Source organism: Hylobates moloch, unplaced genomic scaffold (genome assembly GCF_009828535.3).
Source record: "Hylobates moloch isolate HMO894 unplaced genomic scaffold, HMol_V3 SCAFFOLD_19, whole genome shotgun sequence".
Lineage (NCBI taxonomy): Eukaryota > Metazoa > Chordata > Mammalia > Primates > Hylobatidae > Hylobates > Hylobates moloch.
In genome coordinates, this window is record NW_026652294.1 from 75,511,410 (window position 1) to 75,538,162 (window position 26,753).

At 40.2% G+C, this 26,753-nt stretch overlaps 1 protein-coding gene across 1 annotated transcript in view; it reads left to right on the top strand.

The window, feature by feature from the left end:
- Positions 1-14,508: 14,508 nt before the first annotated feature.
- The window catches only part of LOC116458413 (histone-arginine methyltransferase CARM1-like), a 290,922-nt gene continuing 278,677 nt past the window's right edge, over positions 14,509-26,753 (top strand). The window contains 1 exon segment of the mRNA XM_058431158.1: positions 14,509-14,627. Coding sequence (XP_058287141.1) covers positions 14,594-14,627 — 34 coding nt within the window. The 5' untranslated portion in view covers positions 14,509-14,593.

Genomic DNA, 26,753 nt, shown 5'->3' on the forward strand with positions numbered 1-26,753 from the left:
CTATTTTCTCCTGTCCTTTAACATTCTTCTACAAAATCACTTTTTAAAAATAATTAAAAAATTAAACTCTGGCACGAGGGGGTCTCACAATCACTGGTAAATAAATAATAGAGAAATAAATAAGTTGGGTGCATTGGCTCACACCTGTAACCCCAGCATTTTGTGAGGCCAAAGCAGCTATCACCTGAGGCCAAGAGTGTGAGATTAGGCTGGGCAACATAGAGAGATCCCATCTCTATAAAAAAGTTTTAAAATTAGCCAGGCATGGTGGTGAGAGCCTGTAGTCCTAGCTACTTAAGAGGCTGAGGCAGGAGGATTGCTTGAGCCCGAAAGGTGGAGGTTGCAGTGAACTATGATATCACCACTGCACTCCAGACTGGGTGGCAGATCAAGATCCTGTCTCTCTTAAAAAAAAAAAAAATCTGAAAACCCAAGGTGTTGAAAGTATGTGCATAGTACTTAACTTCTAACACTAAATACATATTTGGATGAATATTTACTTAACATCTATCTCCCTTTAAATTTCAAACTTCATGATCTCAGGAACCATTCAGTCTTGATTACTACAAAATTCCCAGTGTATAGCACTGTTTGGTATATAATTTAATCAATGAGTATTTGTTGTGTGAATTAAGGAACCAATTGTCTTATGATTATATCTAATGATTATATGATTTAAGGTTGTCTCTGCTATTACAAATAACTCTTAATGATTCTTCTCCACATACATTTCTAAAAGCTGAATTTGGGGGCCAACAAATTGCAAAATTTTAAGCTTGGGGACATGTTGCCAAACTCTACTTTGAAACCTTGAACCAATTTATAATTCCTTCAACAGCTCCAGATTAGATCACTAGAAGTCAATTAACTGAAAAACAGTAAAAACATCTTATATCTGATCTAGGACGGTTGGTCATTATACAAGCAGAGAAACTAACACTTCAAAATTTCCTAAATAAGCTAGCAAATTGATTACTCAGAAAATGATATTTGATTATTTGGAACTCTTCCCTCAATAATTGTCATATTAATTTTAGATGCATTCCGGGTAAATAAATAGTTTATACATCAAGTGATCATCCTAAAGTTAAATTTGGAGTATGAATTGTAAATAGAATGCTAAGCACTTATATTAACATATTACACCTCTGTCATTTTAATTGTAGCCCATTAAACATATATTCATATTCTCAGACACTTCATTGTATGTATTAAGGAAAATGTTCTTTAAATTCAATATGAAAAAAATAATTTTTATAAAGAAAGCTTTCTCACCTAAAAAAGGTAACTCATAATCTCATCACACAGAAAACAACCCAAGTTCTTTTCAAATGTGGAATGAATAAGGAAATTATAGGCTGTTCATATAATGGAAACTATATATTAGTAAGTTGAACCAAGTACGAGTAACAACGTGATAAATCTCACAAACACTTGGAAACAGGAGGCCAGATATGAACAAAATACATATTACGTTATTCTATTTATAAAGTTCAAAAACAGGAAGAAGTATGCTGCAGTATTGTTTACCTTTGAAGAGAAGAAAACACTTGTGCTTAGGAAAGAGTTCAAGGCCACTTTTAGGTGCCAGCAATGTTCTATTTCTTGATCTGTATATTGGCTATCTTTATATTTGCATTGAGATAATATATTGAGCTGATTTTTTAAAAAGTTGAAACTAGTTTGAGTCCAGAATCCCCTCTCTAGCAGAGCTTGATGGCTTAAAACCCCAAATCCAATCAATAATTTTTTGAAGTCCAGGAAACATTTAACTTAAGCTTTTACTTGAAGGACATCTTGAATACTTTTCTGCATTCTAGCTTTACTTTTAACACATTTTCCAGTGATGTCTTGGACCAGAAGTAGCCATGAAATGTTCATGCTTTAATGATCACAAGTGAATACTGCCTACCCCATTTCTTACATCTTATCACAAAAGGACAGATTTGTTGAATTTTATTTAACAAATGAATATTAAGAATTTTCTTTTTTTAAAAACTCTGGGCATCTGATAAGTTACCAGTAGAGGATACAATTTTAACTAGATCATCTTAAAAAAATCAGAACAGGAAATTTTGGAAAGTCTCCAAAATTCACAAGCTGTCTCTATTCTGCAGGAATGCTTCTCAATGGTCTGCAGTGCCCGGTGTTTTTCCACTTTGCCCAAATGGCTATTCAGATGATTAATGTCAGCAGGCTCTGTGCATGTGAGTACTAGCTCTGTGATCTTTACAATACAGAGACCTCAGTGTGACACGTGACAGCAAACCAAGACCACAGAATATGTCTAGGAGAAACTTTAAGAAACAGCAGCTATTATGATGAGGAAATCAACCTGTTTGTGCTGCACAAATAGGACAGTTTACTGGCTTGATAGGTGTGCTATCGCTGTGATATGCCCAATCCCAGGCAATTAGATTTAGGATGGCATATGGCCATCCTGAAAGATTTGCAGAATCCAAAATGTCCCACAGCTTAGGACCAGTGGAACAGCAACAATCATACACAGGAACACTTGGGCTAAACAGTGTAATACAAATGAAGAGAGTCTGAGAGGGGTCTCCCCCAGGGCTTGTCCATCCCACTCCTCTGGCTACTCCTATCCTTGCTTATTCTCAATTACTGAGCAACGAGAATGCTCACACTCTCAGTTTCTGCCCTCCTCTCCATCACACCATTCTATTTCCAGCTTTTATTGAACACAATCTTATTTTCCAGCACTAGAATATTTCAGTATTTTGTTAGAGGCCCAATCCTGACAATGATCTAGAGGTGCATCCATCCTAACATCTGGTTTTACAAGGTGGCTTGGGAGAACATAGCTGTGTAGGGAAAAAAAGGTGTAATAACTTTCCCTCGCCCGTTTCACAGACTATGACTGATACTCCTATAACGAAAGACAGATTAACAAGAGAAATGTATGACAAATTTATTTAATCAAAGTTTTATGTGACATGAAGACCCAAAGACCCTGAGAAAACTGTGTGTTTTTGTAGGTTTATTAAAGAATGGACAGCCATGTAGAAATGTGATTTAACAAAAAGGAGTATAATTTTATGGTCATAAACTGAGGGGCAAAATGGGGTGTAATTTTATGGTCATAAACTGATCCAGCAAAGCCTGTTTGTTCAGGTTCTTCTTAGCCTCTCTATGTAGCATTCCTTCCTCCGAGTGTAGGGCAGGATACCTTTCACATGAAGGCTTTCAGGGAATGTCTTAGTTTTGTGCGTCTGCAAAAGAATACTGGATACTCGGTAATTTATAATGAACAGAAATTTATTCTTCATAGTTCTGGAGTCTGGGAAGTCCAAGATCAAGAGGCCAGCATCTGCCAAGGGCCTTCTTGCTCTGTCATCACAAGGTGGAGGGACAAAAGAGGGTGAGACAGAAAGAGAAAGGAGGGCCAAACTCATTCTTTTATAAGGAACCCACTCCTGTGACAGCAAACTCAATCCCCGATAATGGCATTAATCTATTCATGGAGGCAGTGCACCCATGGTTCAAGTACCTCTCATTAGACCCCGCCTCCCAACACCACCATAATGGGGGTCGAGTTTTCAACACATGAACTTGGAGGTGCACATTCAAACCATGGCAGGAGAAAAGAAAGAAGGCCAGAGACTTACATTTCTAGTTTTTATGGGTTGCTTTAGGGGAGTTCTAGTTTTCATAAGCTGCTTTGGAGGAGAAGTGGGGAAAGGAGAAAGAAGGGCAGGAGAAGTTCAGAGGGAATTACTTGCTTCTAAGGCCCTTTCAATTTCCTTGAGTTCAAAGTACTCAGCAGGCTAAGGTGCCATACTTTGGGATATTGTGTTCTGAGTTCCAATATCTGCATGCCATACTCTTCTGGGAGAATCGGGAATATTCTGAACATCACCATCAGCCAATTGCTTTTCCATGGGTAACAACATTGGACGGGTTTGTCAGGGCCTGGCTCAAAGTGGATTACAATCAGGAGTTAGGAAGACTGTACCCTTTTTCACTAAATAATAAAGTAAAATCTTACAGGAGTAGACAGAGTAAAACGTCAAAATTCTTCCTCTCAATTGAATTCTACTTTACAGAGTTAACTGCTATTAAAAGATTGATGTGTATCCTTACAGAATAAAAACAAAGTTATTAAAAAATAAAATTTATTTACAATTCATGCAGGTTTGAACATACATGTTTTTGTATAATTTGCTATTCTATCGTAGTGATATATCAAAACTTATTTTCAAGTCATACATGTGTATCTACATCATACATTCTTCATAATAATAATATGTTTGTATAATTTTGAGACTGTGCCTTAATGTTTTAATACATTTTCTACTTATCAACATCTAAATCTTTTTGTTTTGTTTTTTGTTGAAACACAATTTCACTCTTGTGGCCCAGGCTAGAGTGCAATGGCACAATCTCGGCTCACTGCAAACTCCGCCTCCTGGATTCAAGCGATTCCCCTGCCTCAGCCTCCCGAATAGCTGGGATTACAGGTGTGTGCCCCCAAACCTGACTAAATTTTGTATTTTTAGTAGAGACAGGGTTTTGCCATGCTGGCCAGGCTGGTCTTGAACTCCTGACCTCAGGTGATCTGCCCACCTCAGCCTCCCAAAGTGCAGGGTTTACAGGCATGAGCCACCATGCCTGGCCAACATCGAGATTTGTAATTTTTTTTTTTACTATAAGAAACACTGCAATAAACATCTGTATCTACAGCTATGTTACCTTTATATGCATGTGCTAATATTTCTATAGGAGAAGAAATAGATTACCATGTGATTACTAGGTAATATGGTATATATACATTTTATTTTTTCACATTGCTCGGTCATTTTATTGTCTAGTTTTCAGTGTATATGTATATGCATTTCCTATACTTAGCCAAATTTTTTTAAATTTTCAGTTTGATGAACAAAAATAACATATATTATGGGCTGAGTTATGTTCCCCCGAAAGATAGGTTCAAGTTCTATCCTCATGTACCTGTGCGTGTGACCTTATTTGGAAATAGGGTATTTGCTGATGTAATCAAGTTAAGGTGAGGTAAATAAGGTGAGCCCTTATTGAATATGACTAGAGTCCTTATAAGAAGAGGGGGAAAATATAAAAAAAAATAGAGAGACGTTTTGTGCACATATGTTCTCCCACCCGCTACACACACACACACACACACACACACACACACACACACACACACACTGAGGGAAAGTACCTGAGGACAGGGCAGAGACCAGAGTGATGCAGCTGCAAGCCCAGGAACAAGGATTGGTGGCCACTGCCAGAAGCTAGGAAGAGTCAAGGAAGGAGTCCACCCAGTTCCACAGGAAGCATGGCCCTACTGACAGTTCCACTTGGGACCTCTGTGCTCCCGAACTGTGAGACTGTAAGTATCTGTTGTTGTAAGCTACCAGTTTGTGGCAATTTATCGTGGCAGCCCTAGGAAACCACATAAACTGCTACTTTTTTTTATTAGTAAGATTGAGCATTAATTTTATATATTTAAAGATCTTTTCTATTTCCTCATTGAATATCACGTTCAGACTCCGTCCATTTTTCTATTGACTTATAGAGAAAGGAACCTGGGATTGGGGAATTTACATTCTATGGGAGTTTGGGCACTGTGACATCAGGCGCTTCGATGGTCTGCAAGAGTCTCCTCTTTAAACTAAGGACTAGCAATGAATCAACTGTCATCTGAAGTCCCTCAAATTCAAAGATAGTGAGAAGCAGACGTGAGACAGAAAAAAAAGTGCAATAAATAGTAATCATGTTTTTTTTAAGAAAAAAATATTTACAGATAAAGTCTACAGAAAGAAATGAGCAGGCCTCCAAGTGGTGTCATAGCTGGAGAGGTGGATTAGCAGAGTGGCGGACGTGGGATCAAAGCCTATCACTTTTATAACAACATCAACTTCTCAGTGAGTCTTCTCTTTCTTTCCTTTCCCTTCCCCTCTCTTTAACCAAACAAAAAATATGCCAAGAATGAGAAAGATGATGGGCTGGGGAGTGTCGTGTGGTGTGAGCTCGCTGACTCTCCAGCTGGACGACAGGATTCTTATCTCATTTCCCCTGATTCTGAGCCTTATGACTTTAGGCTGTGGTCGCTTGACCTTTCTCTGTGTCAGTTTCCTTACCTATAAAATGGGGATGTTCATAAAATTCATCCCCCTTATCCATAGGTTCATTTTCCTTGGTTTCAGTTACCTGAAGTGAACTGTGGTCTGAAAATATTTTGAAAGAGAGAGAGAGAGAGAGATCACATACTCATACATTTTACTACAGTGTTTTCTTATAATTATGCTATTTTGTATTAGTTATTTTTGTTGATCTGTTACCATGCCTAACTGGTAAATTAAACTTTATCATAGATATATAGGTATAGGAAAAAACAATGTTTTATACTATCTGCACTTTCAGACATCCACCTGGGTTCTTGAAGCTGCTCCACTTGGATAAGAGGGGACTAGTGTAATAGTAGCACAGAGTCATTGTGAGGAGTTAATGAATTATTAAGAATCTACTCCTTAATTAATTTTTTTATGTAAAGCTCTTAAAATAGAGAGCGAAGTATAAATATTAGTTTTAACAATGATCCTATCACAGTGTGATATGCCAGCACAGAGAAAGGCTGAGCAAGGACTTTCTTCCTGATGCTAGGTGCCACAAATGCCTGCCCACTTGGGGAAAAAATGGGGAAGGAAGTGCTTGTACCTCCTAAAAGACAGAAGTTTTTGAAATTCCTGAATATACCAAGAATCAACTAGTTTAAATTTTCTGCCAACTCACATAACGAAAACTGTAAATCGAGATTTTAAAAATACTTCAGTAACAGAGTTCAGTTTACGGGCTGGGAAATCTGTATTCACTACGTAAAAATTCCTGGGTCAGAGTGATGACCTGATGGTCCTGTAAAAGACACACCTTTCTCTCTCAAATTCAGCACATTTCAAAGCTTCCATTTTCTAAACATTTGTCAGATTTATGAGGATGCATACATGAATTAAATTATTTTGTCTGTGGCATCAAGACAACTATGTGCTGGGGGACTCTGGCCCTCACTCTTCTAGCTCAGACCTGAAGGACGCAGAGGGGATGCTGATGGGGAAACAGTCACTCCATTCCTGCAGCCCCAATTACCCAAGAAGGGGCTTCTCTCGCTCATCAAGTAACAAGTGCTTCGTCATAGCCAAGCTTGTTTTTAACAAGAAGGCTATTCTTTAAATTTGAGTTTATATTTTTCTTTCAACCTAAGAGTGAATTTGAACACAAAGATTCAAGTAGACCAAAATATATTCTAACCCCCCACAACACACTCAACCAAGCAAAGATACAAATAGGAAATATGTGGATCATGTGACTCATGATGACTTAGTCTTGCTGTAACACACTTTTGGACTGATTCACATAAAAAAATCTCTGAGAAATCAAGCACTGAGCCTGGGACAGCTGTAGAAGAGTAATGTGTCTCAATGGGAAATATATTCCAGATGACAGGGGACAACTCTAATTCAGGATGAAGCCACGTGAACTGGGGTAAGGTGTATGCTTGTAACTGAATTGACTTGAACACCCACCAACACTCCTTCAGAATCATGATATTTTTATTATCTGAGAGGAACAAAATCATGACTTTTGGGTCTTCTTCATAACTGTTTGTGGATGTTCATCAGAATGGAATGCACTTTGAGCTGGGCTGACGCAGTGTCTGCAAGAAGAAACTGCTTTGCTGGTCGTGCTCAGAGGATGGAAGGTGTTCTATCGGGTGACTTCTGACTGCTGGTTTTCTGGAGGTACTATAAAAGACATATTAACTCATTTAGCTTTCCCAACAAGCCTGTGGGATAGTTTCTATTATTAATCCCTGTTTTCGGCTGACAATAAATATCGGTCAAGTGCTATTTTAAACACTTGGCCGACTTGACGGGTAACTGTTGACTCCCTGAGATTGCATGATGGCAGGAACTTCAGAATGTCGACCTTCTGGAAATAGCTATTCAAAGATCAATTCCCAGTGCCATATGCTTCTCTGAATAGTCATCACTGCTTCATCTGTGTTGAGGAAGACGAGTGTTGTGGGAAACAAAACATTCCTGACTGCTCCTGCTGAAATGCTCATGGGTACCATCAATAATATATTTATGGAGGAGAGGAAAGAACTCAGTTCTCCAGTCCAGTTTTATGCCTCCATTCCTGCTATGCCACCTGCTATGTAGCCATGAAATCACTTTTCTAAAGTTCAGTTTTATAATCTGCAAAATTGGGATGATAATGGAACCCACAACATAAGAGCAATGTGAAGATTAAATGAGATAACACATATGCTTAGCCAGGGATCAACGGGTTCTGTGACTGGCCCAAGGGCATTCATGTGGGAAGGTCACAGAAGCAGGCTTAGAAGAAAAGTCTCTTTCCTGACCTTCTCCTGCTCTCCTGTCTCTCACCTGTCCTTCCTGCTTTGAAGTGAGTCATAGAAACCAGAATTCCTCTTCCCTAAAGTGGGTCATAGAAACTAGACCCCAAAGCAAGACAAAACCTAAAAAGGTCAGTCTCTCCCTCCTCTCTTTTCCCTTAAAGAATCTCATTCCAGAGAGGTCCTTCCCCATACCCAGGAAGAAGGAATGCTACACAGAGAGGCCAGGAAGAATCCGAACACACAGTCCTTCCTGGGATACTCCCCTCAGTCTATTACCATGAGACCATAACTTTTGTCCACTCACATTTCTGCATGGCTGGTCATTCTTCATTGAACCTAAGCATAAAAATAGACATTATTCCCTGGGTCTTTGGGTCTTCATTTCTGAAGGTTCCCATGTCAAGTGAAATTTTGATTAAATAAATTTGTTATGATTTTCTCATATTAACCTGTCTTTTCTTATAGGAGTGTTGTCTGTGACCCTTATGATGAATGAGGACTTTCCACCCCTGCAATACTGTATGATAATAGACAAGAGCTAGTCCTCCTGTCTTCTTCCTCTGTGGCAAGGGCTTTGAACCATGTGAACTTTAAGATGCCCACTGTTTCTGAAGGCTCTATGATTCTCTGACATCTGACTCGTAAGCCATGTTTCTTCACATACAAGCCTTTGGAGTAAGATTAGTATCTTTGGTCAGAACTTTCAAACATGCTCCCATGTTATCATCAGAATCTTTTTTTACCTCTTTATTACAATATGGCCTCCTCCGTGTTCTCCTCTATGTGTTTGGCACCTCACCTTTTCATAAGCTTCACTCCTACTCTATGCAGGGGTGACCAGGCTCTGGCTGAGTGAGCAGCACTGATTTGGAAAGCCAGGTGAAAGCCCATCAGGAGCTGTCACTGCCGAGCCTGGGATGCCAGACCACAGGCAACTGCACAGGTGCTCGATTGAATGGGAACCCAGGTCTGTGACAAGGGCAGCTCCCGTGCTGAGATCCTAGGCGGCAGCAGCCAGCAGCACTTGCTGTCAGGGAAGAGCACAGGGCTCAATCCTGGCAGAACCTAAGCTAGTGCTTCCTCAACTCCCAAGGCCAATGTGGTAAACCATCCTGCACAAAATACCTCCGCAGGTGTTCAGGACAGCTGACAGGTAGAGGAAGCAAAACCAAAAGGAGGAATGTGATCAAGTAGTTTGCTTAACTGTGTGCATAACCATTTGTATATTCATTCATTTGCTCATCCACTCAAAAAAACATTAAATATAGCAAGACTTCCAAGACTGTTCCTTAACTCGATGGAAGCCCTACGTTTGTCTTATCCAAGTACATGCTGCTTTTTCTCTTGTGTGCTGGGATATTTAGCACGTGGACAAATTAAACAGGATTTTAAAATGTGCTTAGCTTAATTTACCACAATTTAGCTACCAGCAAATGATGAAGAATGGAACCAAGATGCATTGATTTATACCTAGTGTGGAAAGAGAAGAAAATGAGAAATTAGAAATCACATTATTTTTTAAACTGTGAAACAATTTCACCAGACATTCAGTTGCCCGTGTTGCATACAATAAATTGCTTTTGTTTAGAGAATTTATGAATACCTTGTGAACTATAGGGAGTGGTTAGCTACATTTGTTAAAATGAAATCGCCTAATTGCTAAAAGCTTGCTTACTTATAAATTATTGCCATTCTTTGTTTTCCTGACCCTAAGTTCCTAAGAGATTATCAATTTTCAAAGGTGTATTGTCTGTCTTTACCTTTTAAAATATAAATCTCGACCTCATGTTTTATGGAGATGCCTCCTTCAAATGTAGTCTGAAACTCCTTTTTCTCTTTCTCAATCAATGGCTTGAAAAGAACACTTAAGGCAAACTTAGTTTTTCTTTTCACTCCCTGGGTCCCTCTGCACTTTGTGAACGATGCCATTGAAGTTATGCAATGTGGTGGCCCTGACAACCCCCTCTCATGCTAAATGCAACTGTCGCTCGGTCTTTTACTTCTGGCTTGTCTCTGTGCACACACATTTGACATTATTACTGCTGTTTTGCATAGTCAATGCTGGGTTTAGATTTACCCGCACATTCACCATGTCTCTTGTATCTCACACCTTCCACTTGGGATCATTTCCCTTCTGCCTGAAGTAAATACTTTTAAATGTCCTTTAGTGAAAAAAATGTAATATTTTTTAAAAATCACTTTTATTTTTTTAGAGACAAGGTCTTACCATGTTGCCTAGCCTGGCCTTTAACTCCTAGACTCAAGTGATCCTTCTACCTCAGCCTCCCAAATAGATGGGATTACAGACATGTGCCAATCATGCCTGTAGTCCCATCGCAATCAATGATTGAAACAGCTTTCAATCATTTTTAAATAGCAGCTTATACAAAGTAATATGTGCTCACTGCGGAAATCTTTAAAATACAGGGCAATACAGAAAGAGTAAAACATCGTTTAGCATGCTACTATTAAGAAAGAGCCATGAAAAATAAATTTTAAATGCGCTTCTGTATTACGTACCCACAACACACACACACACACACACACAAACACACTAACATAGAGCTGTGCACATAATTAGCTCTCAGTACTATTGGATATTTAATATTATATACGTCGGTTTTCTACATTAAGTGGAACATATTGTGAGGCTGCTTTTCAACCTGCCTTTTTCATTTAATAATACACTTGACTATTTTCTCCTGTTCTTTCATATTCTTCTACAAAATTACAATTTTTAGAGAAGGGTCTTGCTCTGTTGCCCAGGCTGGACTGCAGTGGTGTGATTACAGCTCACTATAACCTTGAACTCCCAAGCTTAGGCAGTCCTCTCACCTCAACCTCCAAAGTAGCTAAGACTACAGGAGTTTATCACCATACCTGGCTAATTTTTAATTTTTTTAATAGAGACAGGGTCTCACTATTTTGCCCAGACTGGTCTCAAACTCCTGGCCTCAAATGATCCCCCTGCCTCGTTCTCCCAAAGTGTTGGGAATGCAGGCATTAGCCACTGTGTCCAGACCAAAATTAGTACTTAAAGATCATTGAAAAATTAAACATTGGCATGTGGGGTATCTCACAATTACTGGTAAATATATATTTCATCCTACGCTGGGTAGTAGGTATGTCAATGTTTGTTTTAATAGTAGTATTTGTACTTTATTCATATGTAATAAACATTTGCATGTATATTCTTAATGTCTTTTAAAATTATAAGGGTGAATCTTATGGACATCAAGACTTAACCTGGAACACTAGTCCCCCGATAGTTCTGTGGTTCAATCTCACACCTTTATCCTCTGCTCGAATGTCATCAGGGAAGACTTCCCTGGCCCCTACCCCCAACTCCTGATACCGCCGTCTCTTTTGTCCTGCTTTATTTATTACAGATCCCTTCCTACCTCCTGAAATGTCATATATTTAATTATTCATTTGTTTATTGCCTCCTTCCACTAGGCTATAAGCCCAATGAAGAAGGCAATTTGGATTTTTTGAATAACTATATATCAACGCAGAGCAGTGCATGGCACACAGTATGCTGTCAGTAGTTCTCTGATAAATGGTAGTATGAGTGAATGATCTGCGTAGTCATAGAGAATAGTTAGTACCAGAGTTAGTAGCAATACATGTTTGTGCCTCTTGTCAATCACTTAACAATGTTATGACCTCATGGTGAACCGTCTAGGTTGTACAGGAGAAAATGACACTGGCGTTGTTTACCGTCCTCTGTGATAGGCATAATCAAAGTGTTTCTGACATGTTCTGTACTGAAACATAATGCTAAGTTTGTTTTCTTTTTCTCTGACGTTAGCGATTATGGCAGAGTTAAGGACTTGGAAAGCACCCGGAATGTATAATAATTTAGTTGAACCCTTTGTTTTCCCCCATGTAGAAACTGAAGTACAGGTAGATTCAACGTTCACCTAAGAAGATGCAGGAAGTCAGTGAACAAATTGGGGCCAAGCTAAACCCTATAGTATAGATAAGAAAACTGAAGCTTAATTAGTGCTTCCCAATCTTTTTCATGTTATGACATGCCTTAATAACCATTATATAGTGTCTGTGGAGGCTGCTCGTGGCTAGAGGGAAATAAACAAGGGGTTCTGGCCACCCCAGGCCTTGGTACAGCATAGGTGGTACCCCAGCATGCTGCCATATGCCTGCCTGGAAAATCTGGCTTAAAGAGTTGATGTGCCCAAAACAGCAAACAAGAGGCGCAGCTGCAATTTGCATTCAGTTAGTTTCAAGCGAAGAGCTCTTCACTGTGGTGATCTAATGCCCTAAACTCACACTCAGCATCCTGCAGATTCTCAGGTGCTGGGGGGCTTGGAGACAATAGGTTCATCTCCTCTACTTTACAATCATAACCGACTTTTTTTAACCTGAGTATGACAGGTAGAAAGAATATCTACCCCTTTCATGAGGAGTTCTATGCCCAATCTCAGAGTACAATCTCCCCAACCCAGAAAAGGCCACCAGAAAAGTTAACACTACATTCTTCAAAAGCTATTGAGTTTTAAATAACATCAGGAGATAGATGCCCACTGTTATAGACTGAATGTTTGTGTCGCCCCTCAAGTTCAGATGTTGACACCCTAGCCTCCAATGTAACTATAATTGGAGAGGGGGGCCTCAGAGGAAAAAAATAAAGTTAAATAAGGTCATAAGGGTGGGGCCTTGATCCCAAAGGATTAATACCTTAGAAGATGAGACACCTTAGAGCTCACTCCCTCTGTGCAAATAAGCCAAGAAAAGGTTCATGTGAGGACACAGAAAGAAGGGAGGCAGCAAGAAGGTGGCCATCTGCAAGCCAGGAAGAGAGCCCTCACCAGAGACCATATCGGCTGAACCTTGATCTTGAACTTCTAGCCTCCAGCGATGTGAGAAAACAAATGTCTGTTTTTTAACCCAGTAGTCTATGGTATTTTGTTCTAATACACCCACCATTCAGGTTAAAGACATATTAGGTAGGAAAACCCTGGCCTAACTCTTACTGGAATATCTTTTAGGCCAGCTAAAGATACCACAAACTAGATGCTCAACTAGATGCTTGCCTCTTAAGTCTGCAGTATCTACATTCAGATGTGGAGATAACTTTTGAGCTCAAAACAAACACATTTGTGGTTATTGTTTGGATTTTTGGTTACTGAAGGGTCAATCTTGATAATATTTTGAAAACAAAAGGAGTCTCTTCCAAAAGTAATCACATTCTACCTCAGAAGCAGAGACCTGCCAGCAATCTTTGAAATGGCAGACTCCTCCTTATATTAAAAACAACAATTTGTTGCTTCTCTGTCACTGGGCACCTAACCACACAAAATGGGTGCAATGTGGTAGCTAAGTGGTTGCTACTTACAGTAGTGTAAAATTTTGAATAGTAAAAGATGGTAAAGCCAAATGCCTAACAATGTACAATGGTCAAAATTATACAATAGAGCATGCTTTTTTATGATTAGATACAAAGTTACGGAAAATATCTTATGTTCATGATATATTATCAAATTCAAGTGCAGATTAAAAATAATTTTAGACACAGGCGTATAGGAAAAATATCTGGAGGATATGCATCAAAATATTAACAATGATTGTCCCTGGATGCATGAATTATGACTTTTATTTGCTTCGCTTTACTTTCTGTAGCTCCTACTTTCCTTATGGAGTACTTGTACAATTGTTGAAAGTTAAATAAAAATGAATAAATCCACCTACTTAATCCACCCAATCCCAACCCAAGAGAAAAAACAGGCAGCTGGTGTGGATATTTTGTTCTTACAGCGCCTTCAGCAATCTGACCGCGGGTCTTGCATCGTGTCAATATTGTGTTCTGCTGGTGGTTTGTATCCTCTTCTCCCTCCCCCAACCAACCCTCACCAAACACCGGCTGGAGCCCTAGAAATTTCAGTCATTCTGACATGACTTTGTTCCTGCTCCACTTTATTTTGAATTAATGAGTTCTCTTCTCACTGTAGTAATAATTGCTACGGAGTTCTCTGGAGACCACACCTGGCTGGCTGTGTTGAGTTCTGAGCCTCTCAATTGCATGCAAGAGGCTGGAAAGATTTGAGAGAAGATTGCTAAAAGTACTTCAGGGGCCCTGGAGGCACTGATTTAGGAGGCGGAGGAAAGACATACATGCGAATATGTCAACCCTGCACTAACTAAATAGGGAAAGTAGGGAAAACAGACTTCCGGATTATGAAGAACGTAAATACCAGAAACATCCCAAAGGGTAAGTGAGACCCTCTTAGGAGGCGTGGAGTAGGGGGTGGGGTGGAAAGTGTATGATGCACAGATTTCTGGGCAGTATAATTCTGCCTAAAAATGACGAAGAAAGTGGAATGTGATTAACTTGGCCTAAGAATTAAGAAGCGTGTTCACCCCAGGTCTGCCAAAGCTTGAGAAAATATTTAACAAAGGGAAACGGGAAGAATAAGAGGGGAGTTTTGGCTGACGGTGTGACGTGCTAAGGTTTAAAAGATCTTTTTCGTGTGTGTTGAGACTACTGTTATGCAAAGCAGTCTGGAAAACTGACCTGAAAAATCATGTAAAAGAGAGGAGTTTGAAGGAGTAGTGTGGAAAGAGAATGAAATTTCGAGTCTAAGATTTCCAGTTTTTGAGCGCTGCCTCTGCTGATTTATGGCTCGTTAATCCCCTTGTATGAGCTTTAGTTTCCCTCTCTAGAAAAAATGGGGAAATGGCCCCTCTGAGTAGTTGTGAAAATCAAATGGGATAGTGCACATTAATGCCTGGGACTTGTGGCCTCTAAGGAGCTCTATTTCAGGAGATTCAGTTCATAGAACTTGGTGACTATTTAAATGCAGGTGCTGAGGGAAACGGAGACACAGCATTCAGCAATCCTAACCTATCTTAAGCCACTCTGCTGCTTCTGCTTCCATTTAGGCTAAGTGCTCACTGATCTAATTTGCTGCAGCTACTTACTGACAGCTGTGGTGAACAGCTATGGTGGGGCCCAAGCACAGGTTTGGTTTTATTTTTAAAGCTTTCCAAGTGATTCCAATGTGCAGCCGGGATTGAGACCCACTGAGGAAGAGTAATGAGAATGGAGCACACAGCCTGGTAAAGAAAGAAAAAAGAAATGAGTCCATGGTGAAGAGTAAATCTCCTCTGCTCTCCTCACCCAAAAGCTCCCAGTTCTTCTCTCTTGAGGCACTTTAATCAGTTTCTTTTTTTATCCTTCCAGAGAGTTCTATGTATAGATCAGAACCTGTTGTGCATCTTTGCTTTTTTCACTTACCACCATGTCATGGAGATGGCTCCACCTCAGTACTATCCTGTTTCCCTCCTGTTTAACATAGCTACATTGTGTTCCATAGTATGGCTGTACCAAAGGTATTTAATCACCTTATTAAGTTGTTTGAAATCTCTTTAGGCAGTAAATATCTTTGTCCACACATTTCCAGCACTTGTGTGATTATGAAGTAGAGTTGCGTCAAAATAGAGTAAGCTCTTCTAAAGAGAATTAAAAATTGCCACAAATTTGGGAAAAGATGGATTGTTCTGTTGCCATGAAAATAAGGAGCCACCAGAACTCAGTCAAGCCAATGGATCCATGTTAACCCCACCCTTCTGAAAGCCTGTCAGGGACGGCACTCACTCCAATAAACACACCTCTTCATCCTAAGCAACAACAGGCTCACCCCAGTAACCAAGCTTCTGCACACGATGTCAACGCCTCTGAAAACTGACCAACGCTGGACTTCATACTTCCAAAATAATCCACATAAGAACAGTAGTCGATTCTATGCAGAATACGCCATTATAACTCTATAGGATGCGTTGTTCTTTGCGGGCAACTGAGGGGACTTCAGGGTAAATTTGTGATTTTGGTTAGATTTTGACTTCAAAATCTAGCCTCATCGTAAGATTTGATCCCAGTCCATCTGTAGTCTGTTTTTTAGAAGTGGAATTGCTAAGTAATAAGACATGAGTACTTGAAATTTGGTAGACGCCATCCTCCAAAGAGATTTGCCAGTTTACCTATCCACAATCAGTGATGTGCTACTTATTTCTCTGTCCCTTAACTGAAGCAACTTAAAAAATCTTTGCAATTCTACAAAGTGGAAGAAGATTTTCTTTAGATTTTCATTTCACATTTTCCATATTTAATAAGCTTGAGCATCTGATCTTATATATACATGTGCATGTATACATAATGTATACACCCATATGCATATATATGCTAATTTGCATTTTGTGTGAATTGGTGGTTTACAGCCTGTAGGCTGGTGATGTTTGAAAATCATCCTCAAAGATGATCATTTCTCTCAATTGTAGTAATGTACATGAAGAAACTGAAAAAGTTGCAGTAATCTATTTTTCATTAAAATTGATTCACCAAGAAATACGCTATTTGGCTAGTTCATTTCAAATATTCAGAAAAACAACTTGTTCTTGTTCGAGGAAAAAATCTAGATTGTTTTAAGATACAAAGGAGGAGAGAAATATTTGATAGTACTAAGGTTGATGTAGCTCTCTGCTCCCACTTGTGTTAAGCCTACACAAGTTAAAGTGGTTTTCTATTTTTAAAGAGCAGAGATTGCAGCTGTTCTAAAGCACAGCCCTCTCAGCAGGTACCTGGGAAAGATAATTGGCAGGTACCACCGAAGGTCGATGCGAAGCACTGAGCACTGCCCACTCTGAAAGACCTAACGAGGCCTGGGCTCGGGAAACCTGCAGGAGGTTTGGCTCACAAGTGGCCATTTGGGAGTGTTTCTACCAATGGCCAGCAGCTATGTTCCTTCCTTATTTGGGAAGGTTTGTAAAATAACACCAATAAATTTCTTTGTGTAGTTCTTGATATTACTAATTACTTTTGTATGTATTATTCCTATTGCCATGCCTAAGGCTATAGAAGTGTGCCTGTTTCTGGAATGGAAACTAGCTTTAAATTAGCCCAAATAAATAAAAATGAAGACGGCAACCCCGGCCATTATCCTGGGGATTAGTTTTACTATCATCCCCCTCTTATCAGAAGGGGACAGTTGAGGGACAGAGAGGTTAAAAACGTATGCCAGCTTGTGAAAACAAGATGGAAACACAGATCTTCTGACTTGGAACCCTGTCTCCTTTCACCATAATAAACCAAAAACTATATACATAAATATCAAAAATATTCCCTCTTCAGCATGTACTTGGAATCCTTTTTCTATATTGACATGATTTTCCAAATATAAAAATTAGTGGCAGAAGAAGGAGCACAGACCCTTACTGTAAAACTATAGAAAACTTGAATTTATTTTGAAAGCTTCCCAAACTAATGCTTTATCTGACAAACAGCACAGCACAGTAGGCTTGGTTCTGATTGCAGAGCTCAGGAAAGCTGTCTAAAATGGTCTATTTTACACTTAGGTGTATATAAAAATTGTTTTAAGATTTATTTTTATTGTCTGCAATTAGCTTGTATATGCTGCTGCCTTGTCTTCTGCCTCAGGAACTGAGCTGTTTATTTCTCTTTCTTCTAAGAAAACACACGTTGCAGTGCACATTGACTAAGAGCTCGGTGATATAGTGTCTTTGTCCTATTATGCAATTCCTATTTTTAATTTGTACGCTAAAACTGTCATACTAATAATATCCTCATACCAAAAATTAATTTTGGTCCTTGAAAGGTAAAAATTTACATTCTCTGTGCATGTCAGTGTTCTTGGCAATCTAATTGAGCAATTTTTCCCCCAGACCATCATTATAAATTTGACAAATTTGGCAGACCTATAGGAATTTGAGCTGCAAATCTGCATTGTGCTTGTAAATTCTAAGAATCTCTGCTTCCCACTGATTTCAATTTTCTGTTAAGGAGGGCTCAGAAAGAACAGGCAATGCATTTGAAGAAATCAGAGGTGAAGTAGATTCTTTTTTTGAGATGGCATCTCCCTCTGTCGCCCAGGCTTGAGTGCAGTGGCGCGATCTCGGCTCACTGCAACTTAAGACTCTCAGGTTCAAGCGATTCTCCTGCCTCAGCCTCCCAAGTAGCTGGGACTACAGGTGCATACCACCATGCCCAGCTAATTTTTGTATTTTTAGTAGAAATGGGGTTTCACCATGTTGGCCAGGATGGTCTCGATCTCTTGACCTCATGATCCACCCACCTCGGCCCCCCAAAGTGCTGGCATTACAGGCGTGAGCCACCACACCCGGCCACAAAGTAGATTGTTAAACAAAGAAGGACAACCCCAGAGATTAGTGGCTCAGCTTAATTATTTTTCTAGTAGGTAATGATACAATTCTTAAACACAAAAGTCCTCATGTTTGCTTTATAGTTGCAAGGAGCTGGAGACTTCAGCAGTTTTCTGCCAATGCTGTGTTGACTGTGCAGTCAGTTCTATTGTCATGTCGCAGTTCTTAATTATTAAGAATACCTTCCTTAATTTCTCATTTTGATTGTACCTCATATTTTGTACATATATATATTCATTTTTAAATGGATATTAACTGAATTTTTACCATGGGCCAATCATTGTCATTCATTCTACAAATATTTTGATTGTCTACTATGAACCACAACCAGGTTAAGTGTTGTGGATTTAACAATGGGCAAAATAGATATTCATGGAGTTTACAATAGCATGAGGGAGAGAGATATTAATCAAATTAGCATCCTCCCTCTCAAATGCATAGTTCCAATCCATGATAAGTGTTCTGAAAGAAAAGAATGAGGTACCCTGAGAGAATGGGGATTGATTTGCAGGCAACTCAGGGATGACTTTCCTGGGGAGTACTGTTGCTTTCATATGCGTTATTCACTAAATCTTCACAGCAAGTCTTTGGTACAGGTGTTACCATCCGCACTTTGCGGTTAAAGAAGTGGAAACATGGAAGAGGTTAAAGTGCTCTTTGTACTATGCCTCAGATGCTTATGCAACAAATACGAATGAAAGGGAAGTGCTCATTTGTCGGTAAATGCGTGGAGTTGAGTCTCTTCAAGATCATTCTATCCTTCATTTGTCCCTTTTAGGAATTTCATTTGTATCAAGCCGTCCCTAAGAAGATAAGCTATTATTATAGCTTTGAAATGATGTGGAAATAGTTTCAAAATGTGGCAAAGTGAACTGCCCACAAGTACTACACACTTGTAATTAAATGATACAGTTATTGTCTTAGTCCATTTGGGCTGCTGTGACAAAATACCGTAGACAGGGTCACTTATGAAAACTAAAAATGTATTTCTTGCAGTTCTGGAGGCTGGGAAGTCCAAGATCCAGGCACTGGCAGATCCGGTGTCTGGTGCAGACCTGCTTCCTGGTTCACAGAATTGCCCTTTTGCTGTGTTTCCACACAGTGGAAGGAGAAGGCAGGTCTCTGGGTCCCTTTTATTTTTTATCTTATTAATTTTTTTTAACCAACAAGAATGATCTTGAGAGGGGTCCCTTTTTATTAGGGCACTAATCCTAATCATGAAGGCTCTGCCTGTAGGACCTAATCACCTCCCAAAATGCCTCACCTCCTAACACCATCACCTTGGGGGTTAGGATTCTAAAATATAAATTTGGGGGGATGCAAACATTCAGACAGTAGCAGTTATCCTCCATTATCTGTATGTAATTCATCAGCTTCCTGATGTAGCTGCTGTACTTTTTAATGTGCAGCCTGACTTTGGATGCTGCCCCTCCCAAGCTTAGAACAGAGCTGCTTTAAGTCCACAGGTGTCAGAATGGCAGCACCAGCAGTACCTAAGACTTTATTAGAAATAACAGTTCTTGGGCGCTGCACTAGGCCTGCTAAATCAGAATCACTGTGGGCAGAGCCCAGCAATCTGCATTTTAATACTCTCTCCAGGTGATTCTCATGCATTATAAATTTTAACCAGCATTGCATTTCAGAATGTGGACTAATGTTAATACTGGCCTAAAGGTAAATCTGCAACCATGTGATATTTACAAATGAGTCGATGCATGTAGACCAATGAATAAATATTAGCTATTATTCTCAATACATGGAATATTAAAATTGGATAGAAATATTAAGATTACCTGGTATAGCAACTTTCTTTTATGTATGAAGAAATTGAAAAGGATATAGCTACCTTAGTTAAGTATATGCTGGTGCAATTTTTATATATTCTTTTTACTATGTTCTCCACTAAATCACATAATCAAATGTATTCTGGTTTATGGTCAGTTCCAGAGAGAATAAGAGGTGTGTCAGCAAGCTTGCTATGTCTGTCTTGTAATTCCTGCTTGAAGATTAAGAAAAGAACCTTATGAGAAATCATGTACAAATCTCACACAGACACATCAGCTCTCTGGAAAGAGCTCCAGGCTGATGATCAGGGAAATAATGTCCTTGCAGCTGTCCCCTGCAGAGGGTCTCAACTTGGATTTGAATGTGGATTGGCAAGTTATGCATAATCACATTATTTTTCCAAAATGCCCCTCCAACCTCCACTTCTCTTAATTTTCCAGCTTGTTTTCCCCAATCTGCTTTGCTTTCACTTCCAAACAGGAAAATGTAGCTGCTGTTTATGTATTTGGTAGATTTAGGAAACACGCCACTGTGCCTCTGAGTATGAGTATGATGTAAATCACAAGCCATAAATGAATGAATGAACAACAAAAAACAAACAAAAAAAGCTGAAACTCACATGATTTTGTAACTAATGAACCTCTTTTGTCAGGGAACAACTGAGTCAGATTTTCCCTTACAGGGGTTATTCACATTGTTCTTCTCTTTCTATTCAGTAAAAGCTGCCTTAATGCCAAAACTAAGAAAAAATAGAAATAACTACTTTAAAAGCATTCCAATAATTGCCTTCAGGTGAGGGGATATGGTTCATTCAAGCTTCTCTTTTAACTTTTCCATATTTTGTTCAGCAAATACTAATGATAGCCACTAACTATATGTTGAGTGCTTGCTATACAGTGCCATTTAATTTTCACAATAAGCCCATAGAGTTATGTTGGGTTTACTGTAAAGGCTTCCCCAAATTCAAAGCATCTAAGTAATAGCCCCATTTACCCAGGCAATAAGGAGTGGGGCTGGGGTTGGACCCCAAATCTGCCTCCTCCAGAACCCATTAGCATATTCCCCACCATGGCTTGCTCCTTCCTTGCCCTCCCACCCCTGTGGGGCTCCCTTTCACATCCTGCTAGTAATGACCAGCAATCCTGGACTCACTCTTCTAGATAAAATGCTCCCTCCCTGAGACGCAGGTTACGTTTGTCTCTCTTACCCTATCTCACCGCACACCACACTGAGAGACTGAACTATTGAAATGAGGTAATGAGAAGAAACTCTACCCTGAAATAAGAGAAACTATACCCCAAATGAGACTTTCCTCATGAGCTACGGACAAACCCTCTCAGCATGTTCCTAGGTCCTGCCTTTGCTTCTCTCTTGGCAGACGCACCCTCTGTCTCTCTAAGACCAGACCATCTTTGTGACTTCTAACTTGGGCCATCCCATGCACTCTTCTCAAAAAACCTGACCTCATCCTTGAGAGCTGCTTTTACCTTAGAATTTCTTCCCTTTCCTCCAGAAGCACTTTTCCCAAGTTAGAGTTAATGAGGCTAGAATCATGTGCTGATGATGTCAGTAGAGCTGTCCCAGGTAGTCTCTGGCACGCAGGTTCCACTGGGAAGAGTGGGGGAGGTGAAACATCTTCAAGATCCTAACAGCAAAGAGATGTTGCCATGCCTCTTCCTTTATTCTGCTTGTCTACAGCAATTTTATTTATTTATTTATGTATTTATGTATTTATTTACTTATTTGCTGTGTGTCCCTAAAAGAACTTTGTCAATTCAGAGATTACTGTTAGCAGCGGAATGTATAGATGTGCAGCAACCTCAATTCTTGCCTCCTCAGAAGAAAGAATTTGACTGACGGGCATAGGCAGAAGGAGAGACCGTGGCAAGTTTTAGAGCAGGAGTGAAGGTTTGTTAAAAAGTTTTAGACCAGGAGTGAAAGGTAGTCAAGCGCACTTGGAAGACGGCGACTTGAGAGATGATCAGGAAAATATGCATTTGAGGGTCAAAATGCCCTTTCGACTTTGGGTTTTATACATTGGCATACTGCCTGAGTCTTGGGTTATATCTCACCTGATTGCTCCCTTGGGGTGGGCTGTGCACACGTGTAGTGGCCTGCCAGCCCTTGGGAGGGGACCTCAGCTGGGGCTGGACCCCAACCCTGATCGTGACACTGGAGTTTTACAGATGCTCACTGGAGGCGTTCTTCACTTACCAGTCTAGCATTCCTAGAGGAAGGTCATATACCAGTTAAACTCCGCCATTTGCCTCTTAATGCACATGCTTGAGCCCATTTGCCCAACTCCCAAGATCTTACTGAGAAGCTGCTGATCAACAGTTTCAGGTGTTTTCTATCCATTGGGAGACTGCCTTTCCCTGGCGCCAGCTGTGACCAATTATTTTATTATTTTAGAGAGATAGTTGACAATCACCTGACGATCACCTGATGGTCTCCTGACATTCGTGATGCGTGTGTGTGGTGGGGTAGCCCTCTCCTGCCCTGTTCATGCCTGACTAGCTACCTACTGTAACATTACCTGCACATATTTTAACATTACCTGCACATATTTGACATCTAAAATATTTCGATTTAAAATATTCACAAGAATATTATTTCCAGTTGATTGCTAATATTGACATTAAGGAATAGTTATAGTCACATTTTAAAGGCAGCCAGCAATTCTAATTAATGTGGTTATTTGATATTCATTATCAGCCATTAAAAATATCTGACAAGTTCTTAGAAATCATATATTTTCCTTATCTTCTCCAAATCTTATTTCCAATGTACTTTCTCCATAGAATTTTATCCTACTTGTAATATAGTTTACACTTAAACATCTGTTATCCTAACCTTATACCTGCTACAACTAAAATGTATATAAATTTAAATGCAACTTAAAAAAAATTCCATAACCATATGTCTCATAAAAACTCTTGATTTAATTATTACTATACTTTTTATTACTAATTATAGATGAAGATAGCCATGAAGGTAAGGGAATTTAAGTGTAAGAACCACTCATTCTGCGGCCATTGTGATTGCTGGGAGTTGCCAAGTCACATAGTAATCTATCATCAAAGATTATTTTTAATGATCTCTCAGTTGGCACCTTAATAGGTCTCCCTCAACTTTATTATGAACAAAGAATTAGCTACCATCTGAGTTTTGAAATGATTACAGTCATTTACTTTCTCTATAGCTACAGCAATATTTTGAATTGCGTCTTTTTTTGGTGCTGTAAATTTTTTATACATATGGCAACTAGACACTAGACGTCATAAAATTTAGGATGAGTGAGAGGTATGCCTTCCCTTAAAAAAGTGAGCACTGAGAAGGGGAATCTGCATCTTCATTAGTGTTTCTCAGGTAGATCAATTAAAAAAAAAACTATTTGTGCAAGTAGAGGGTCTGGAAATTTATTTCCTTAAAATACTCCATCCTGGGTCTTAACATACCTCAGCTTGAAGACTACTGGTATAGAGAGTAAAGACTGGGTCATTCTGTTTCTCTCTCTCTCTTGCTCTCGCTCTCTTTCTCCCTCTTCTGTCTCCAGGAAAATATTAATTTGCAGAATCAATATAGTTTATTTTTTAAGAAAGATAAACATGGCCCAGGTGCAGTGGCTCACGCCTGTAATCCCAGCACTTTGGGAGGCCGAGGTGGGCAGACCACAAGGTCAGGAGATCGAGACCATCCTGGCTAACAAGGTGAAACCCCATCTCTACTAAAAAAAAAATATGAAAAATTAGCTGGGCGTGGTGGCATGCACCTGTTGTCCCAGCTACTCGGGAGGCTGAGGCAGGAGAATCGCTTGAACTGGGGAGGTGGAGGTTGCAGTGAGCCAAGATTGTGCCACTGCACTCCAGCCTGGGCAACAGAGCAAGGCTCTGTCTCAAAACAAAACAAAACAAAACAAAAAGATAAACTTTCTACTTTCTTCATAATGTTTCCCATCTTTCATAACAAAGTCCATCTTTTCCTGGAATATGCAGTACATTTTAGTTCCTCTAGTAATCCGGTCTAGTTACCATGACCCTCTCACCCTACCCCCTCGCACAGTCCTTCTTTCAACCTGTCTTCTCTCACGTCTGCCAGGAATAACAAGTGTGCTCATCACCAAGTCGCACTCACAAGGGCTGGGCCTAAGCTTTGAAATGATATCTTGTAAGCACGTTCTCTTCCCCAGTGGTGGCTACCAGGGAATGTGTGGGTTCTTTCAGTGGTTGTCCTCCAAAAGACATAGATACATTCTAACTTCCCAAACCTGCGAATGCGACCTTACTTGGAAAAAGGGTCTTTGAAGACATAATCAAGGTTATTGAGAGGAGATAATCCTGGACAACCTGGATGGGCCCTAAATCCAATGGCAACTGCCCTCGTAAGAGACAGAAGAGGAGAAGACCCATGAAAATGATGAGGTAATGTGACCATGGAGGCAGAGGTTGGAGTGATGCAGGGAAGGAAGCCAAGAAACAGGGAATGCTTCCAGAATCTGGAAGAAACAAGGAAGGATTCTCCCCAGAGCCTCTGAAGGAAATAAGACCATGCTGATGCCTTGATTTCAGGCTGCCGGCCTCCGGAACTGTGGGGAAATTTTCTGTTGCTTGAAGCCACCAAGTTTGTGGTAATTTGTTACAGTAGCCCTTGGAAACCAGTACATCCATGTGAAGAAATAATAAATGAAACACAACAAGCCAGTTTTATCAATGATTAATATTAGCATTACCATAAAGATTTCATAAAGGATTTGTTATGAAGAACTTCAGAAAGAAATTAGATCCCTTCCACATGGGCCAGTTTTGTTCTTGGCTGTAAACTATGTGAGAGGAGCTTGAGGAAGCACTTTATATTCCGAGTCGCTTGCGCTTTTGAGAGGGCCCAGCTCTGAGTGCAGGAAGGTGAGTTAGTTCATAATTAGGCAGCCGCTTATTTTTATGACGAGATCCTGACTTATATCCAGGCAGAATAGGTGAAACACTGTGTAGGATTTGATCTGAGAGGCTGGGAAGCCCATGAGCCAAAATACCTGGCCTACCAAGAATATGTGACCTAAAAGTCAATGGTATTCATTCTTTGGGGTTAAGGCAGGAGCACTGAACTTAGAGAGGTTATCTAGTAGTTACTGGGCTCTCTTTGCTAAGCACCCTTAAAAAAGCCATTGTTATTGGAAAATATAGTCACATGTCGTTGTTTACGGCAGCTATGCTCTATGAAGGCACCACTAACATTCCTCCCAGGGGAAATACCTAGGCTTACGTTCCTGCAAGCTTCTGGTCACAACTTTGTCATCCACCTGTCAACAGGTGGAAGGTGTGTGAGGGTGAAGTGGGATGCAGTGTTCTATGGCCTTTATGCCAGACTGAGAAAATCTCATTCCTAAGGGCTTTCGGAGCCTGAATCAAAGCCATGCAGCAACAGAATGTGAGAATGAGAAAAAGGGAAAAAAGTAGAGTACTTAGACGATTGAGAAAGATGAGAGACAGAGAGAAGGAGGGTGAGGAGGAAAAAGTCTTAAAGGAAAATTGGAGAAGCCAGAGAGGCCTGATCAGGAACTGGGAGAAAGAAGAAGGTGTGGGAGGCAGTTAAATGAGACCCAGGATTTCATACAGCTTGGCTGGGTTTAACAGTCCCACTTGGGAGCTCTGAAGTGATAGAACCCAAGACTTCTAGGGAAGCTGCTTCTTCTAAAGTCAGCCTGCTCCGTTAAGAGGAGCATTGTCTTCAGAGGATCAGAATGGATTTACAAACCTTGCTTCCTCCCTGCAATTCATTCTATTAGGAGGTCACACACTGGGGGCACACAGAAAGCAGTTCAGCTTTTGAAGAAAAGGTCCTTTTATGGTACATGAATCTGTAAGTGTGGGGGATTCTTGTCAAAAGAAGAACTGCTTCTTTTCTTAACTCTGCAGCAGATCAGTTTCTCTGCAAAGAGGACGAAGGACCTGCGAATCGGTTACTCAGATCTTGGAGAGCCCAACCTTTTAAGCTGGAGCCGAGAGACTACGCTGGGTAGCTGTTGGAGATAGGCATCAACTTTGGGACAAGAGTCCCTGGCTCTGCCGGCCCACTTCTAGGGGAATGGTTCACAACACAGAGGCGAGTAAACCTTCAATCCCAAGTGAAGTAATGGAAGACGAGTATGGTCTTTTGGGCCCAGCCAGTTGACAAATGTCTGCGGGCCTTCCTACCACATTGCTGCTGCTCTCTCGACCCTGTCAGTGAGGAAAGAACTCAGCACTTGGGACTGCTGCTCACACGTGGGTGCCAGTTGCGCCAGAATCACACCAAGAGCGAGTGCCCACTCACCAAGCAGAGCTCAGGCAAAGGCCGTTTCCAAACCGACGCCCACGCCCGCAGAGCGGTCCCAGCGAAC